Raw genomic sequence first — 17,315 nt, 5'->3', positions numbered from 1 at the left:
GAAGACCTGAAGACCATTTATGACAATAACGCTGGTTGCATAGCTCAGATCAGAGAATGTACATCAAGAAAGATAGACTAAAGCACATCTCACCAAAAATTTTCTCAACATATGATCTATCTACAAAGTCCTCACCTTGAAGTAGTTTCAAGTTGTTTTCACACAAAATCGGGCCTCGAAGATTGAAGAACTTTGCTCAATTCAGGGGGGGGGGGGTATTACACGTGTTGCACTCTTTTTCCTTTAACTAAGTTTTATCCCACTGGGTTTTCTTAGTAAAGTTTTTAATGAGCCAACAGTGTATAATATGTGCTAATATATATTTGAGGGGGAGTGTTATATACAAATACATATTATGTAATTACGATTACACCCTTAGCTTATTTTATAAGCTTTGTATGCACTATATAAAGGGTGAAACCCTATTGTATAGAAACACACATATACAATACACAATTATTCTCTCTATATTCTTCCTTTTATCCTTTTCTATTATAGTTGTTGTTATCATTGATGATTCAAGATCATCCAATTTCTAACATTTTCTATTTTCTTTGTTTTCTTGAAAGACAAAAATAAAAAACAATGGATGTTTCGTCGAATTACACGCGCATGTCCCCAAACATTAAAATTCCGCCGATCAAGACTTTTATTATTACAACACCAAATTGACTAATCACAAATCACATCACATTAATATTTATAAAACACCAGATTAATAATCAATCTTATTGTACTTTTGTATCTTAACTAGCTAGTTAATTACCTTGATTCGATCAATAATGGGATTCTTGGCTAGAGAAAGGTTATGTGACATGGAGGCCCAGCCCAACTCGGCCGGTCGGTTGGCCTCCTAGCTAAGAGAACGAACTTATGAACTCCTCGTCACATTCAAGATCCTTCATAGTTTCGGGGATTAAGCAAACTTGGACATCGATACTCCCGCCTCCTTCCCGACCGGGATACATTGTCATCGCCCCGTCCAATTTAGTAACAGCCCCGCTTCTAGCCGCTATTGCTTTCCCCAACCCGAATTCACACCCGTACATATCAAACCTAGGTGAGTTCGAAATAAGTACCAAATTTGAAAATGGAGATAACTTGTCACTTCTTTCATACACTACCGGGTTTCTAACCCATGACTCGACCCAATTTTTCACCGCTACATCATCGTAGTTCGCTATCGTTTCATGTAACTTCAACGCGGCCCATCCAAGCCCATTTGCCATTAACTCTTCCACGGTTGCTGTCCCGCTTACTCCGTGAAGCGGGCTGCCAAAATAATCATCAGATAATGGCGGATTCATTCTAGGCCGGTTATTAACAACAAGTACGCAAACGGTTTCACTATCGTTTGCTAGGCGTCGTACTTTTGTTATACACCTCCATAAAACAGCAGACACTGCTTGTAAACTTGAGATGATCATCTCTTTTTGCGTCGTATTATTATTATTAGATAATTCGTCATTTGCTTTTTTCTTCAGCCTTGCTACCGAAGCCGATGAGAATTTAAAAAACCTCTCTTTAACTACTAACATTTGTGAATTTTGGGCCGATGGTTGAATGAATTGGTCTCGATGTGTATATGGAAGATTAATAAAAAGATCCGATGAACCAGCTTGTAGAGGCTGTCTTTTGAATATTGGAGGACGTGAGATCATGATAATATCACAATTAGAATTTTGATGAGGATGATTTAATTTAGATTTGAAAAAGATTTCACTCCAAGAAGACATGAAATGCCAGAAAGATGTTCCGTCGGCTATAAGATGGTTAATCGAGCCACCGATGAAAATCCCGTCGGTTAGCTCGGTCACCTTAATGGACAACAAAGGCAATGTATGACCATCATGGTTGATAGCATTATTTAAGTCAAAAAACGAATGAACGATGGATGGCACATACGTAGGATTGATTATATCCGATATAGTGGCGTCTGTCTTCGCATAAACAAACTTGACCCCGGGGCTGTTCTCGGGGTCTAGGTAAATGACGTAGGAAGGTGGGTTATCTAGGATTCGTGTGGCTAAACGGGCTGCAAGCGGGTAGAAATGAGTGAGTGTTGCGGATAAAGAGTGTTTGAGCTCATTCAAGAAAACCGTTATGGAGAAATCATCTTTATTATTATTTTTGGGTTTGGTGAAAAGGAGGCCTTGTTGGCTGTATCTAAAGTTGAGGCCGGTCAGCTCGAAGGGTGTGAAATAGAGAGGCTCATGTTTTGCCTCATCTGGTGAGAGGTCGTGCAATGGTTTGATTAAGCATTCTGATACAAGTGTTACCGACGTTGGTGGCGAAGTCATTGGAGAATATTGAATATATTAATTACTCTATATATGATGAATACCAATGTGAATATCTCTATCTCTGTCTCTCTCTATATATATGACACTTATGTGTTCTTTGTGAAGTCTCGATGACAGTATGGGCTAAAGTGAGCAAGTGGTGCAACATTGGGCCCTCTTAATAATTTCTCTTCTGTAAAACACATCATCGAAGTTTATAAAAAAGTGAGTTTGTATAACAAGCACTACAAAAAAAAAATTCATTTTCTAAAGAAGTGTGAAAAAATTTCTTAGAAAAAATTTCTTAATTTATTCACGCATAAAAATGTTTAAAAAGTATACACACATAAAAGTGTGAAAATTTTTTGAAAAAATTATAATTTTTTCACACTTATATATGTGGAAAGAAAAAATTCACACCTAAAAGTGTGAACAAATGTCAAATATATTCACACCTAAAAGTGTGAAAGTCAAATTGTAACACATAATTTCTCCACACCTTCCTTGTGTGAAAAAATTTGGTGTTACAAATTATTCCTTACACTTCTAAGTGTGAACAATTGATATAGTTTTACACACTTGGAAGTGTGAATTTTTTTTCTCACATATCTAAGTGTGAAAAATTCATGATTTTTCAAATTTCTTCACACTTTTAAATATGGATACTTTTTAAACATTTTTAAGTGTAAACAAATTAAGAAATTTCTTCACACTTCTTTAATGTAAGTGTGAACAAATGACATTTTTGTTGTAGTGAAGGTGAGGAAGGTTTTTAAAGGTTGATTTTCTTGTGGTGTTCGTGTTTATAAGACCAAGAATGCGAAAGTCTTTAACAACTCGAAAATTTGCGGTGATGATATATTGTTTGATGTAAAGGAGATTATAAGTTTTATGTGATATAAAAGTAGATTAAAGAAATTGTCTATCATCTGGGACTTTGGACTTGCTTCAATATAACGTAATCCTCCATTTTGTAATCGTTGGCTATTCTGTAATTAGAGAGTAGTGTGATTGATGTTAATAATACTTACTTTTTTTAAGAAAAGAAGTAAAAAGTGAAAATTACGAAATATATTAAAAATATGTTTTTAAGTTTTTTTTAAAAAGTAAAAACTTGTTTTTAATTTTTTTTTTTTGGAAATTTATCATTTGAACGTGTTTTACACGCCCTTAAGGTCTTCTTGTTGAATGTTATGTTTAGCCATTCATGATATCTTGTGTTCGATATATAATAATTGAACATTACTTTTTAATTAAGTACTAACATTATTTTTTAATCCAAACACATCCAAATAGCCCTTTTTACAATTATATAAGGCCTTAATAATTTGATATGCGAATTGCATCTATTCTACCTTATCTATTATATTAATTTACCCGTTTTCAGTTTTATTGATCTTAATATAACACATTTAATTACACTTTTAATCAATTTATAGTTTAATTAAAATACATATAAAGTATTAATAGCAAATTATGATTTACTTTCTTATAAAAAATTTAATCCACCAATTATTGACACGAATTGTCCATGTGCTTTACCTAAAAAAAATTAGGTTTCATCCTTTGTTTTACGAAACCTCAAGGGCAGTCCATGGAGAATTGGAGATGGTTCATTTCTAATTCTTTAGTTTAACAGTTGTCTATAATTCTCTGTTAACCGTTAACATGGTGTGCACATGAAGGTATTAATTCAAGTCATTTTTCTGGGTAAAAGGTCACAAATAAAAACAAGCGGTTCCGATCGACTTTACAAATAGTCCATGCACCAAAAGTGTAACATCCACACAACAAAAGGCCAAACAACTAAAAATTACATGATATGTCTAATGTCAAAACTTATTGCTAATAAATCAAACTTATTTTTTTTCACCTCTTTTTTATTTCGTATAACAAAACCCATAAATCTATTTGTGCTACCTATATCAAATCTATATCAGTTCCTATATATATGTATATCAAATTCATATCATAGATGATCTATTGTTATAATTGTCAAACTTGAAATGACCCAAACAAAGCGACAAAATTTAAAATTTTGACATTTTTTTTTGTAAATCCACTATCAACGCTTTTGTTAAGCATCAAAAACCTATAAAACACAATTTCAAACAAGTCCAAAGTTAAATAAAAAATAATAAAAAATCCTCAGTAAGTTAAAATTCAACATCCAAAAGTATATAACACAATTTAACAAAAATTTAAAAGCTTGGCTAGGAATTTCTAATACCCAACTGTTCTATCTATCTTTTTTGTCACTTCTTCCAAAGCACAGATAAACTTACAAATACTTCAAGCTATATATATATATATATATATATCAATGATCTATTGTTATAATCTTTAGTAAAAATAATATTATATTGTTATTATAAAATCTTTCAGTTAACGATGGGGTTGGTGACCCATATGTAAGGTTTTCTACCGTGAGAAGATTTAACTGAGTTCGAGTTCCTTTTTACATATTTGTGAGGGTGGATTAGTAGCAGATTTTTCGAATCTCAATTTCCCATGGTTTCGGGCATTTACCTCTAAAGACGCATGCAAACCATGTTATCGCACCATTGGTCTCCATGGGTGCTTTTGGGTTCCAACCTCTAGCATAATGCCACTTAGATGTCATTGCTAGGGTTTGAACCACTAATCTACTAACAAGCCATTCTAAAAAATAGATATCTGTACACACATATATATTGTTGGTTATTGATGTTCAATAAAATTTATTCTGGACAAATGTTTTATACTTTGTTGTTAATTAGTATACATGACAATATCACAACGAAGCATGAGTTACTTTTTAAATTGGTGTCGCCTTTTGGGTTGTTTGCTGTTTGTGGTTTGTTGGGTTTATTTAGACCGTTTAAAATTTCAAGTTGAGTATTTACTTTGTTGTTAGTATACATGACAATATCAAAACGAAACATGGGTTACTTTTTATTTTGGTGTCGCCTTTTGGGTACGTTGTTTGCCTTTGTTTGTGGTTTGTTGGATTTATTTGGACAGTTTAAAATTTCAAACCGAGTGAAAAACTCTTTATTAACTTTAACTTTATTAATATGTATAAGTATGTGTGGGAATCATAATATAGGAAATTAAAAAGATCAATGTCTAATTCTACATGTCATCTTATACGATAAAGGTAATGTTTTTCAGGGTAAAACCTGAATGACATTCCTTGTTTAAAGTGAAAATGAAGAGAAAGGATGCTATGTTGGAGCCTAATGAAAGACTTGAAGCATCAATGCAATATCAAGTGATTCTAGATAATATAGTTTATAAAAAACTACTTACAAAAGGTTACAAATTAAATTTACAACCATTATATAAGCATGTCGGCCTCTCGGGTAGGAACCTTTTCAAGAAAACAACCACGAAGTTTACAAAGATTTACATACATCATTTTTGGCGGGAATCTTATTCGAGTGGAGATACTAGCTTACTTGACTAGGCCCAGACAATTTCTTTTTACTAGTCCCAGACAATCCCTCTTTACCGGCTCAGTCTCTTCGAAGATGCCAAGGGTAGAGGGGAGAGGTGTTGCTAGAGTAACTGAATTTCATCAAGCAAATAAGCGCTATTCCTAGAAGCTATTCGCTTAAGGGGGAGAAAGGTAAAAAGGTAAAGAGTATGATGGGATCGGGAAAGTTGTTCCTTTTAAGTACACATCGATCGATAGAATGAGATTGATGAAAATTCTAGTACTGATAATTTTAAAATGTAAGCTAATTGGGGCTTAGTAAAAAAAGAAAAACCTAAATCGGTCTTTGAAAGCAAAGTGCGGGTAACGATCCTGATTTGAGATTTTTTTGCTAATGGCTACTTATTATATATACACTAAAAACCTATGTAAAAGTACAAGTACTTTATGCATAGAATGTACAAGCCTTTAAAACATATACTAGTTTTAACCAAAATTCGTTTTAAACCCCTAAATTTTAACAAATATTCGTTTTAACTCCTTAAAGTTCTTCTTCTTCTTCTTTTTTTTTAACTGTTACACCAAAAATCTATGTAAATATACCCGTACTCTATGTGTGCAATGTACAAGCTTTTAAAACATATATTAACTTTAACCAAATTTTGTTTTAATCCCTTAAATTTTAACAAAATTTCGCTTTAACCCCCTAAAACTTCTATTTTTAACATTTACCTCACATAAAAGTTTTTGCTTTCATTTTCGTGACACTAAACTTTTAGGTTCTCATGTTTTCATCAAACAACTTTCACACAGTTACGGTTTTACTTTTAAACTTTTGGTCTTTAATTATTTCCATTTGTCTTTTTAAGCATATAGCGTTTTCATTATACAATAACTTTTATCATTTTTACGTCTCACGTTCATGTTAAATTTAAAACAATAATATAGTTATTGTTTATGTTTTTATACATCTTAATATTTTTTACATTATTTTTATTGTATTGCTATATGTTTAGTTGTTTATTTAATGAAAGTTTTCATCTTTTAACTTGTATCCAACATCAACATTTCATTTTCATTTTTATTGACACTAAACTTTCGATTCTCAGGTTTTCATCGTACAATTTGTACACAGTTATGGTTTTATTTTTGAAGATTTGGTTTTTGATTTTTTTTCTTCCGTTTTTATACATATATATAACGTTTTTAATATATAATAATTTTCATCATGTTTACGTCTTATTATTTGCTAGATGATATAGTTATTGTTTGTGTTTTATACGATTTATTATTCCTTTACAATATTTTTAATGTTATTGCTAGATGGGTAGTTATTTTAAAAGTTTGGGTTCAAATATTTGACATAAATTTGTCAAAACTCTATTGTATAAAAAGCGTACTCTGTGTCAACGCACGGGGTCAATAACTAGTTATTACTGTATATCAAAGCCTGTGAATGAAGGGAAACAATGCTATGAGCTATGAATTTTATCTATATCGATGCATGGGCCTTGGGCTACTTGGATGAAAAAATTAGTCACTCGTGGAGTCCAAAAATTTGGATTAGAAATGGAACAGGCTTGGGTTTGTAAATTTGAGGAGGTTCAACTAATTATCACACTAAGCAATAGTCTGGGAAAAAAAATTATGCAACATTGGAACCCGTTAATTTTAATAGTGTTAAAGAGTATCAATCAAATTTGTCTATTACACCAGTTAAGAATAGTATGTCAAACGATACCGGTATTTGATAGCAGTAACAATTGTAAACCGAGTTTTTTTTTTTTCTTTTCATTCATAAGTCATACCTACTACTCACTAGTCACTAGTACAGGTAAAATCACATGCATATTCAATTATTGTCCTTTATATATCAGCTTTTTTACATCTAAAGAAAAAGACGGTGTACAAAAGATTTACACGACATATCAGAGTTTCCTTGTTCTGTAAATAATTTTTTTTAAGAATCATGAGAATTTTTAAACAGTATATTTGTTCACATGTTTTTTTTGTTCATTCACATGTGAAATGATATAAAAAAACTATGTTGTAAAAGAAACTTTTTTAAAAAACATTCAAAATAGTCTTTTATGAACTTGTGAATGAATATGTTCACGTTTTCGTTCACATGTTAACAAATGGGTATATATATAAGGTTTTGGAAAAAAACTTTCTTTTACAACATTTATTTTTATAACGTTTAGAATGAACAAAAAAATCATATGATCCAATACATAATTTAAAAGTTCTCAAGGTTCTTACAAAAAATGGAGTCTCAAAATAAGGCTCTCACGACATATTTTATATATATATATATATATACACAAAGAAGAACACCCTTAGGAATAGTTACCGCTTATGTCATGCTGACATCATCTTTTTTTTTCTTCCTTATTTCTATTAACTAATACTTATTTTTTTTATATAAGTTTTTTAACTAAAAAAATATATATACTTTTTACTCCGGTCATTAGCCAGGTACCTACAGACTAACGGAGAAATATAACAGTATATTTTACTATTATGCTATAACAAAAGTCTCAATTTTTAAAACTTTTTTATTTGTCAAAAAATGCTTTATTTTTTATATTTCATTTTTGGTTCTAATTATTTCTTTTAAATGATTTTAACAGTCGGATAATCACCCACCAACAGCTAGAGTATCATGTAATGTTTCACCAACTAAATAATTAGTTTTTAAATAGTTTTTTATTTTTTTATCGTATGTTTATTGTTATGTATGTGTCAGCGACCTTATACATGATCTACCTTTTACGTATCGTTATGTCTCCCAGGGTAACGCCCGGGTTGAAATTCTTGTTAATAAACAAAACATGTGTCAACATCTCAAATCTAACACAATAACTTTTTGTAGTACAATGATTGTGATTTTTTGTTTGTAAAGGATGGGGAGAGTAAGGCGTTTATTTTTGAGATTAATCACAGAAAGACTAATGTACTTTTCCATTTATATACGGTTGTCCATTATATTTTTTAATCGATGAGTATCACTCACAAACTTTTTTTAGTACACGGTTCACCCAAATATTCAAAACTAATTCCCTCTCTTCAAACCCGCTTCTCTTACTAAAACCCCCCAGAAAATAGCAGACTAAACCGGAAAATTCAAACATGTCGTCGAAAAACTTAAAATCGACATTTTCTCTCTTGTTTTTTCAAATTGAAACTCGAAATCTGTCCCAAAACACCCGGAGTTAAAATCCACACAAACCCTAACCAACAAAAAAAATTATGAATTACAATTTAAAAATTGAAATCAATTTTCAAATTAGATTTTCAATTTTAAAAATATGTTTAGTTCTTGAAGAAACCGATGCTAAATAGTAATGTAACAGCTAGATGTGTCAATCAACTGACAACTATCCACTTAAAAAATCTATCTTGATTGCCTTTCATCTCAAAAGGTTCAAATGGTCCAAAAATCTGTACCTAAAACGGATATAGGTCATATTTTCAAACCGGTTAAATAAATTGAAACTCTCAAATCCCTTTTTTGTGCATACAAAATTACAAACCATTCGCTTTATCACCGTTGTAATAACTCATTCATTTTTGCAATATATAGACCCAAACCCAATTTGCAATATGACAGAATCCTTACTATATGCCCATCTTGTCACCTATAACTAGATCAATACTCGGTCATTGACTGGGTTATGAAATTGACCTAAAAACAACTGTTTTGACATATTTAATCAAAACCAATAATCCACTTAAAAGCATACTTGACTAACCAACTTATTTTACTTATCAACCCGTTAACCTGTAATTTAATCTACTTATTTTACTTATCAACCCGCTAACCTATAATTTGGCCAACTTTGTAAACCCGGGTCGATCACAAGTTGAATTTTTGAACATGAAACATTTAATGTTTACAGTTAGGATCAGAGAGTCCAACATGTCAACATGACTGGGTCGTGCTTATATATTAAAACAAAAATTGAATATATTATTGCAATTAAAAAGTTAATAAAACAACCAATGGTAATGTATAAACAATACAAATAAAAATTCAACTTTTGACATGTGACAGAATCCTTACTATATGCCCATCTTGTCACCTATAATAAGCCCAAATCATTAGGTTTTGTTCGCGAGATGATTATGGCTTGGTGATAGTTTCTGTTTTCCGATTTGTTAACTTTTGGTGACGGTTACGTTTTCCGGCGAAGCAACAACGTTTCTCAGAAGAACTGTAATTCATATTTCTGTTGGTTAGGGTTTGTGCAGATTTTAATTTCGAATGTTTTGGTTCAAATTTTGAGTTTCGATTCGAATAAACGAGAGAGAAAATGTCGATTTTAAGTTTTCCGACCACATGTTTGAATTTTCCGGTTTAGTCTGCTGTTTTCTGGGTTTTTTTAGTGAGAGAAGCAGGTTTGAAGAGAGAGAATCAGTTTTGAAATTTTGGATCAACCGTGTATCAAAAAAAAGTTTGTTGGTGATACTCATCGATAAAAAAGTATAATGGGCATGTAACCGTGTACAAATGAAAAAGTACGTTAGTCTTCCCGTGATTAATCCCTTTATTTTTTATAATAGAACTCACGTGACATAAAAGGGATAGGTAGCACTATGAATGTATTGTATCGACAACATCATCAATATTTAAAGTATATATTACAAATTCCGTTTTTGGGTTTGGTTGCAAATTATATTGTAGGTTTTTTCCCTAACTTTACCAAATTACAAATTTCATCCCAAACTTTCGTGCTCCATCAACACTTTTGGTCCAAACCACCAACGACCGTTAAAAAAGAACTACGAAATTTGTCCATGTCTTCGAAGTTTTGAATGGATGTTGAATCTGGTGGTGTGGCGGCAGGGTATTGGCGGTGGTGATGGTGATGAATTTTGGCTGAATTTGGGTTGCACTTGCTCGTTTCGGCCATCTTCTGAAGCACCGAAATGTCTGGGAGGTTGTCGTTCCCTTTTCGAAACGCAAAGATAGTGGATATGCCACGGAAACGTGTCCAATTTGTTTCTGGTGGTGGGGGATATTGGTGGTGGTGACAGATCTTGGCTAAAGACCTAAAGTAGCTAAATAAGTAGTTAAAATAAGTTCGTGGTTAAAATGAGTTTTTGTTCTACCCACCAACAAGTATCATGAATTATCAAATATAAAACCTTAATGGTTAAATTTAAAGTCATAAAAGAATTTAGTCGTTAAAGTGTAAAACACTAAAACATATCACCCTAAAAATAATGATATAATTCAATATCTACACAAGTTTTAAAAAAAATAAAAAATAAAACTAATTAAGCAGGCTAATGAACCAGCCGCTAACTAACTTTATTATTCACACGGAAAACTTTTTATATATGTTATAATTATTATTGGTTTCTTGAAGCGGTGGTTTTTTCCTTTCATTTTTGTCCATTTTTTTTACTCCATTTGTTTTCTACCAACGACAGTCTTTATAACTATTTACATGATGTAGTAGTTAGTATAGATTTCAAAGGAGTCAATTTCTATATATACCAATCATATAGTCATCGGATGCGATAATATAATGATGGTGACGGATGAGAACTGTTTGGCATGGAGTTTTCACCTCTAAAATCCTAATAAAATTTACACTTCAAAGATATTTACTTAAACAATATTGTTTAAAAGGATCCTTAATTTTGCTTAATTTATTAATTTTGCATGTATTATCCTATTATCTCGACGTGACAAGATTTTGATATTGTCAAGATCTATGATTCCGCTAACGAATATATATCTAGTACCAAGGATATCATATGCAAGATTAAAGTTTGAGGTTACAACATGAAGAAAACGTGTTTTAACGGGTAGCTTACCATTTCATCCACAAGAATCGGGATTGATAACAGTTTTACCATGTGAAGAAAAACTCTCAACGGTCATCTATGCCATCTCTTCAGCGTGAAGAGCAAGTCTAAGAAGATTCCAGATATTTCGGAGATATTATTCAACGTCTAGCTCTATAAATAGGAAGAGATCTTCTGAAAAAAAAAAAACACAAGTATTCTACACACAAGCAAACAAATCGAGAAATTGCTCAACTCACCCACAACAACTTTTATTTTTAGCTGTTATCTGTTCACATCATCTTTCGTTTATAGCGTTGTAATCTCACAAATAATAATAAAAGAATATAGGTAGGGTCGATTAAATTCTCCCGGGGTTTTTTACCAAAGATTTCTTAATTGAATCAAGGGTTTTTCACTGTTAAAAAAATTCTTGTGTCGTCGTATTTTACATATATCTTCATGATCATAGCACTGCATTTCAGCATTTTATCTTTATCTTCAACAGTCTTCTTACTTTCTCAACGTATTTCTATCTCAAAGATTCTCATAAAACTCTTTTTGCCAAAACTCTTAGTTTACATCATTATCTTTATGAAAACTTTTCTTTTATTTGAAGATCTTAAAACACGAAACCTCACTTACAAATCTTCGGTTATAAAATTATCTTAAATCCTTTACAAAATTATCTTAGGTAATTTTTGTCCGAAACAACAACAATAGTGGTGGCAATATGATCATTAATTTAAAAATAACTGGGGTAAAAAAGATAGTATAATTAATCGTAGATATTGTAAATTAAGTTCATTGAATGTTTTATAAGCGTTTTAAGTAGATAATACATTATTTTAAGTGAAGATTTTTAAAATAATGAATTATAAATAAATATGCATTTTACGGTTATCAACAACTTAGTTGAAAAAAATAGAGGGAACTAAATGCTTGATAATGTAGTATAGATAATATATTTTATATCTAATTTCCTAACAGTATGATTGGACTAAGTGGTTAACACCGTTGTTTTCAGAGACAGTGTTAAGTGTTGAATCCTCACCCATGCAAAGGTTTGAGATCCTTTATTTACAACTTTTTTTTTGAACAACAGTGGTGATTAGACTCAACGACATGTTTATTCATCGTCCGGTAAAGATCGACCACGTCACCAGCACAGTCAATCCGAGGGCATGCCTGGCGGTGAAAGTCCCACTACCGTTCCGGAGGAAACCAGCTAAATGCTAGAAAAACCTCAATGCCTCACCTCATTGACAAGGATTTCTCAATATGTCTTTCAAATGTTTCGAACCCGTGACCAACATTTAACTGAAAGACATAAGAGACATTAAATGTCCAGTTGGGCTAGATCCGAAATAAACTTGTAAATAATCTCTCTACCTAGTTAGAGGTAAGACTACTTACATTTCAACCTCCCTATACACTGTTGAAATATTAGGAATCGTAAAAGACGATACTGGGTGTTTTTTCTAACTTAATTACTTACTTTTATTAAATTAATTTTTATCTTCTTTCTTGTGTAGAGGTATAACAAAAAGAGACAGACTTTTACTTGTTCTACGAACATATCAAACTACCCAATTTTTAATAACAATGTCATATTTATTTCAAAGTACTTTGATATATAGTTTGATATATCAAAATGATTATAAGTACTGTAGTATATAACCAATGAGCCGGCTATATAGCCTAAGAATTGAAGTAAAATACATGAAAAATGTATAACACATTTATAATTAATTAACGTATATGAAATAATTATATTTTTTTCGTACGTATAAAACAACACTCATATAATTTTATAATATTAATAATAAAACTATATTTTATATGTTAATTATAAATTTTAAGTCTTAGCAGTAATATAAATCACATTTTTTTACGTCGTAATTAATATTTATTTTTTATTCCCCGACAAAGCGAGGCAATTAATCACACTAATTATATATACAAAAACCGCGCGCGTAAGTGTTGTGCCACACATTAGGTTCTAGCTTCATTCCTAGCTCTTATTATATCACTTAAAATTTCTTTTGAATATCGATCGATCGACTGGCTAATGCAAACTAGCTGCTAGCTAGCTAGTTTTTCATTGTACCTTAATTTTTGCAGTTGGTGATTTAATTAGCGAGAAATTGAATGAAGATCTTGGTACGAGAATCGACGATGGTGAGGCCAGCGGAAGGCGCGCCCAAGAAAAAGATATGGAACTCTAACCTGGACCTGTTGGTATCGGAGTACCACACACAAACCGTGTTTTTCTATGGACGGCCCAATGCAGCTTCCGACAACAACTTCTTTGATACGAAAGTGATGAAAGACGCGTTGAGCAAGGTGTTGGTGGCATTCTACCCAATGGGGGGTCGATTTAAAAAAGATGAAAATGGCCGGATTGAGATCGATTGTCAAGGGCAAGGAGTGTTGTTTGTGGAAGCCGAGTGCAGTTGTTTACTCGACGATTTTGGTGATTTTGCACCCAGAGGGGAGTTTGTGAAACTTATCCCGATGATTGATTACTCGCTTGGGATCGAATCATATCCTATCCTGGTCCTCCAGGCATGAATCTCCAGCAACGACAAACTATTCTACTCTTACTCTTAAATTCTGTGCTGATAGAGTCCCTTTGGGGATTTGATCAGGCAATTATTTATAATAACGACGTGTCATGCTCATTTTTGTTGCAGGTAACTTACTTCAAATGTGGGGGAGTCTCCCTAGGAGTGGGAATGCACCATCGTGTTGTGGACGGGATGTCTGCGTTGCATTTCATCAACTCATGGGCCGACATGGCTCGTGGCCTTGAACTCACTCTCCCTCCATTCATAGACCGAACCCTCCTCCGTGCTCACGACCCACCTCAGCCCATCTTTGACCACGTCGAATACCTTCCCCCTCCACCTATGAAATCATCAACTCCAATAACAACATTAGATGGCGGTGAAACCATGACCTCTATCTTCAAATTGTCACGAGACCTGGTCAACAAACTCAAAATGAAATCGAAAGAAGATGGCAACACAATCCACTACAGCAGTTATGTAATGCTGGCTGGCCATATTTGGAGGTCAGTGTGTAAAGCTCGTGAGCTACCAGATGATCAAGACACCAAGCTCTACATCCCCGTGAACGGGCGGGGTTCTCTTCGGTCCGTTTTGCCACCAGGCTATTTCGGTAATGTCGTTGTAATGGCCACTCCTATAGTCCTAGCCGGAGAGCTTCAATCGAACCCTACTTGGTATGCTGCCAGTAAAATCCAAGATGTGATAGCGCAACGTAGAAATAAGGATTATATCGAGTCAGTAATCGACTATTTGGAACTACAGCCCGATCTAAACACTATGGATCTTGGCGCTCAGAAGTTTAAAAGTCCTAACATTGGGATAAGTAGTTGGGTTGGGCTCTCGATATACGAGGCCGATTTTGGATGGGGCCCGCCTATATTCATGGGGCCTGCTTCCATCCCTTTCGAAGGGCTTAGTTTTGTGCTACCAAGCCCGATCAATGATGGAAGCATGTCGATTGCCATTTCACTGCAAGCTCAACACATGAAGCGTTTTAGCAAATTGTTGTATGATATCTAGCTAACTTAATTAAAGCCAGCTAGCTGGTGTATAACGTTCTTAAATAAATATTATATGATGTTGTGTACGTGTGTAATACTACTATAATTAAGCGTATGTACTAGCTAGAGTTAATTGTTTTCTACCGGAATAAACTTGGCTTGCAACCAAAAATTAAGTTGTGGATTTAATCTGGTATGCAAAATGTATGAATGTATGTATTGGCCTGGTGAATATATTACTGGCTCTTTTGATCTTTAGTTTAGGACTTTGCGACGTGTAATTAAAGATGTGTCTAAGAATATATGGTACGTATATTTTATGCTTGAAATCAAAGAAAGTTATTTAGATGTACGTGCTTATATATTTTGTCCCACATGCATCCTTTTTTTAAGTGACTAAGACTGAGCGGAGTGGTATAAAATTCCCCCGACTCTCAGCCCCAAATCGCATGAAGTCGCCCCCACACCACCCCTTTGCCCGACTTCCCTTTTGCTCAACGCGCAAAGCTCACCCCATCCACCTTTGACCATTCCAAAAATTAATGATTTCTTCCATTTTCCCATACCATTTAACGGCTCTTTTGTCATTTTTCCCCCTCCTATATATAACTTTATCTTCTATACATTTATACATATACATATATACAAATATAAAACGCCATCTCACACACACATAAATCTTCTTTCATTTTTACATAAATATATACATATATTACGGATATGGATCCTCCATCACCCTCTTCATCCGATGATTCAATCGATCTCGACGACACTACTTAGTACCGTTGCTTTGACGGTTATTACTATGATTCAAGCCGCGGAAGACGAGGAGGACGAGGAAGACCAACTTTCGCCTACAAGAAGATTGGTTCTGGAACGTCGATGTGAAGAGGCATACGCGCGATTGGTCCATATTTAGACGACGCTATCGTATGAGCAAGCGGCTATTTTTGAAAATTACAAATGACTTGGAAGAAAGGTATCCATATTTTCAACAAAGAATGGATGCTCGTGGGAAGCTGGGTTTCATGTCGATACACAAGACTACCTCCGCACTTCGTCAATTAGCATATGGGTGTAGCGTCAACTTGTTTGACGAGCATTTGGAGATGTCGGCTAGGACTTCCCGGGAGTCGCTAATTAATTTTTGTAAAGGTACATTTTATATTAATTTTACATTTTATATAGTTATATATTAAATAGTTACATACATAATATTTAGTTACGTACATTATATATAGTTACATATTATTTAGTTAGGTACATTTTATATTAATTTTATATTTTATATAGTTACGTACATAATATTTAGTTATATTAATTCATTTACGTATTTATAAATAATATAAATAAGTATAAATGAATTGTATGGACCGACATACGTACGGAGACCTACATCTATGGATCTTGAACGAATGTACGATGTGCATGAGCAGCTTCATGGTTTCCATGGTATGATCAATAGTATTGATTGCATGCACTGGCCATGGGAGTTGTGTCCAACCGCATGGCGCGGTTCGCACACCCGATGGGATGTTGGTAGACCATCATTGATGCTTCAGGAGGTTGCGTCTACTGACTTGTGGATTTGGAACATATTTTGGTCAGTAGGGGTCCAACAATGACATCAACGTGTTTGAGGCGTCCCCAGTCCTTGAAAAAATTATATCTGGCTTGGCACCTACAGGTTAGTTACGTACTTAACGTTTAAGTATATAATATATAGTTATATATTATATATGCTTTTGTTAACTAACATTAGCATTTGTTTAACTTACAGAGGGTTTTTATGCAAACAACAACTACTACAAAGCCAGATACTACTTGACAGATGACATCTACCCTGAGTATTCCACTTTTGTGAAGACTTTTACTGACCCGATTGATGACAAGAGAAAATACTTTAAGAAAAAACAAGAATCGACGTGAAAGGATATCGAGAGAGCATTCGGGGTTCTTAAAAAGCGTTGGAAAATTGTTAGTTTTCTCTCACGGTTCTGGGACAAGGAGAGGATGCATGACGTGATATATACTTGTATCATTCTACACAACATGATATTGGAGGATGAAGATAAAGCTTTTTGTCAAGACTTCAACGATGAAGACTCGACACTAGACCCGACGTATTGGGAACAAGAAACTTCAATGGAGCAACGGATCGCGAATTCACAAGCCGTACGAAATAGCCAAACCCACAACATGCTTTTAGCGGATTTGATAGATCATCTTTGGGAAAACAAGA

The 17,315-nt window shown here is 33.4% G+C and overlaps 3 protein-coding genes across 3 annotated transcripts; 2 read left to right on the top strand and 1 right to left on the bottom strand.

Moving 5' to 3' along the window:
* Positions 1–615: 615 nt before the first annotated feature.
* On the bottom strand, positions 616–2,333 carry LOC122579192 (uncharacterized acetyltransferase At3g50280-like). Its single transcript, XM_043751307.1, has one exon. It carries the CDS (start codon positions 2,298–2,300, stop codon positions 858–860), a length of 1,443 nt encoding a protein of 480 aa, XP_043607242.1. The 5' UTR covers positions 2,301–2,333; the 3' UTR covers positions 616–857.
* Positions 2,334–13,511: 11,178 nt separating this feature from the next.
* On the top strand, positions 13,512–15,092 carry LOC122579265 (shikimate O-hydroxycinnamoyltransferase-like). Its single transcript, XM_043751396.1, has 2 exons — positions 13,512–14,067; positions 14,196–15,092. Exons 1-2 carry the CDS (start codon positions 13,651–13,653, stop codon positions 15,090–15,092), a joined length of 1,314 nt encoding a protein of 437 aa, XP_043607331.1. The 5' UTR covers positions 13,512–13,650.
* Positions 15,093–16,074: 982 nt separating this feature from the next.
* LOC122610701 lies at positions 16,075–17,002 on the top strand. Its single transcript, XM_043783668.1, has 4 exons — positions 16,075–16,228; positions 16,539–16,612; positions 16,685–16,760; positions 16,854–17,002. The coding sequence occupies exons 1-4, from the start codon at positions 16,075–16,077 to the stop codon at positions 17,000–17,002; spliced, it is 453 nt and encodes a 150-aa protein (XP_043639603.1).
* The last annotated feature ends 313 nt before the right edge of the window (positions 17,003–17,315 follow it).

Source organism: Erigeron canadensis, chromosome 8 (genome assembly GCF_010389155.1).
Source record: "Erigeron canadensis isolate Cc75 chromosome 8, C_canadensis_v1, whole genome shotgun sequence".
Classification (NCBI taxonomy): domain Eukaryota; kingdom Viridiplantae; phylum Streptophyta; class Magnoliopsida; order Asterales; family Asteraceae; genus Erigeron; species Erigeron canadensis.
Note: the sequence above shows the minus strand (reverse complement) of the source record. Positions and strands in the feature narration are given on the sequence as shown.

Coding starts and splice junctions, on each gene's coding strand:
- LOC122579265 (XM_043751396.1), top strand. CDS start 13,651: ATGAAGATCTTGGTACGAGAATCGACGATGGTGAGGCCAGCGGAAGGC. Junction 14,068..14,195: donor ATCCTATCCTGGTCCTCCAG/GCATGAATCTCC, acceptor TTTTTGTTGCAG/GTAACTTACTTCAAATGTGG.
- LOC122610701 (XM_043783668.1), top strand. CDS start 16,075: ATGGATGCTCGTGGGAAGCTGGGTTTCATGTCGATACACAAGACTACC. Junction 16,229..16,538: donor GCTAATTAATTTTTGTAAAG/GTACATTTTATA, acceptor TATGATCAATAG/TATTGATTGCATGCACTGGC. Junction 16,613..16,684: donor GCACACCCGATGGGATGTTG/GTAGACCATCAT, acceptor TTTGGTCAGTAG/GGGTCCAACAATGACATCAA.
- LOC122579192 (XM_043751307.1), bottom strand. CDS start 2,300: ATGACTTCGCCACCAACGTCGGTAACACTTGTATCAGAATGCTTAATC.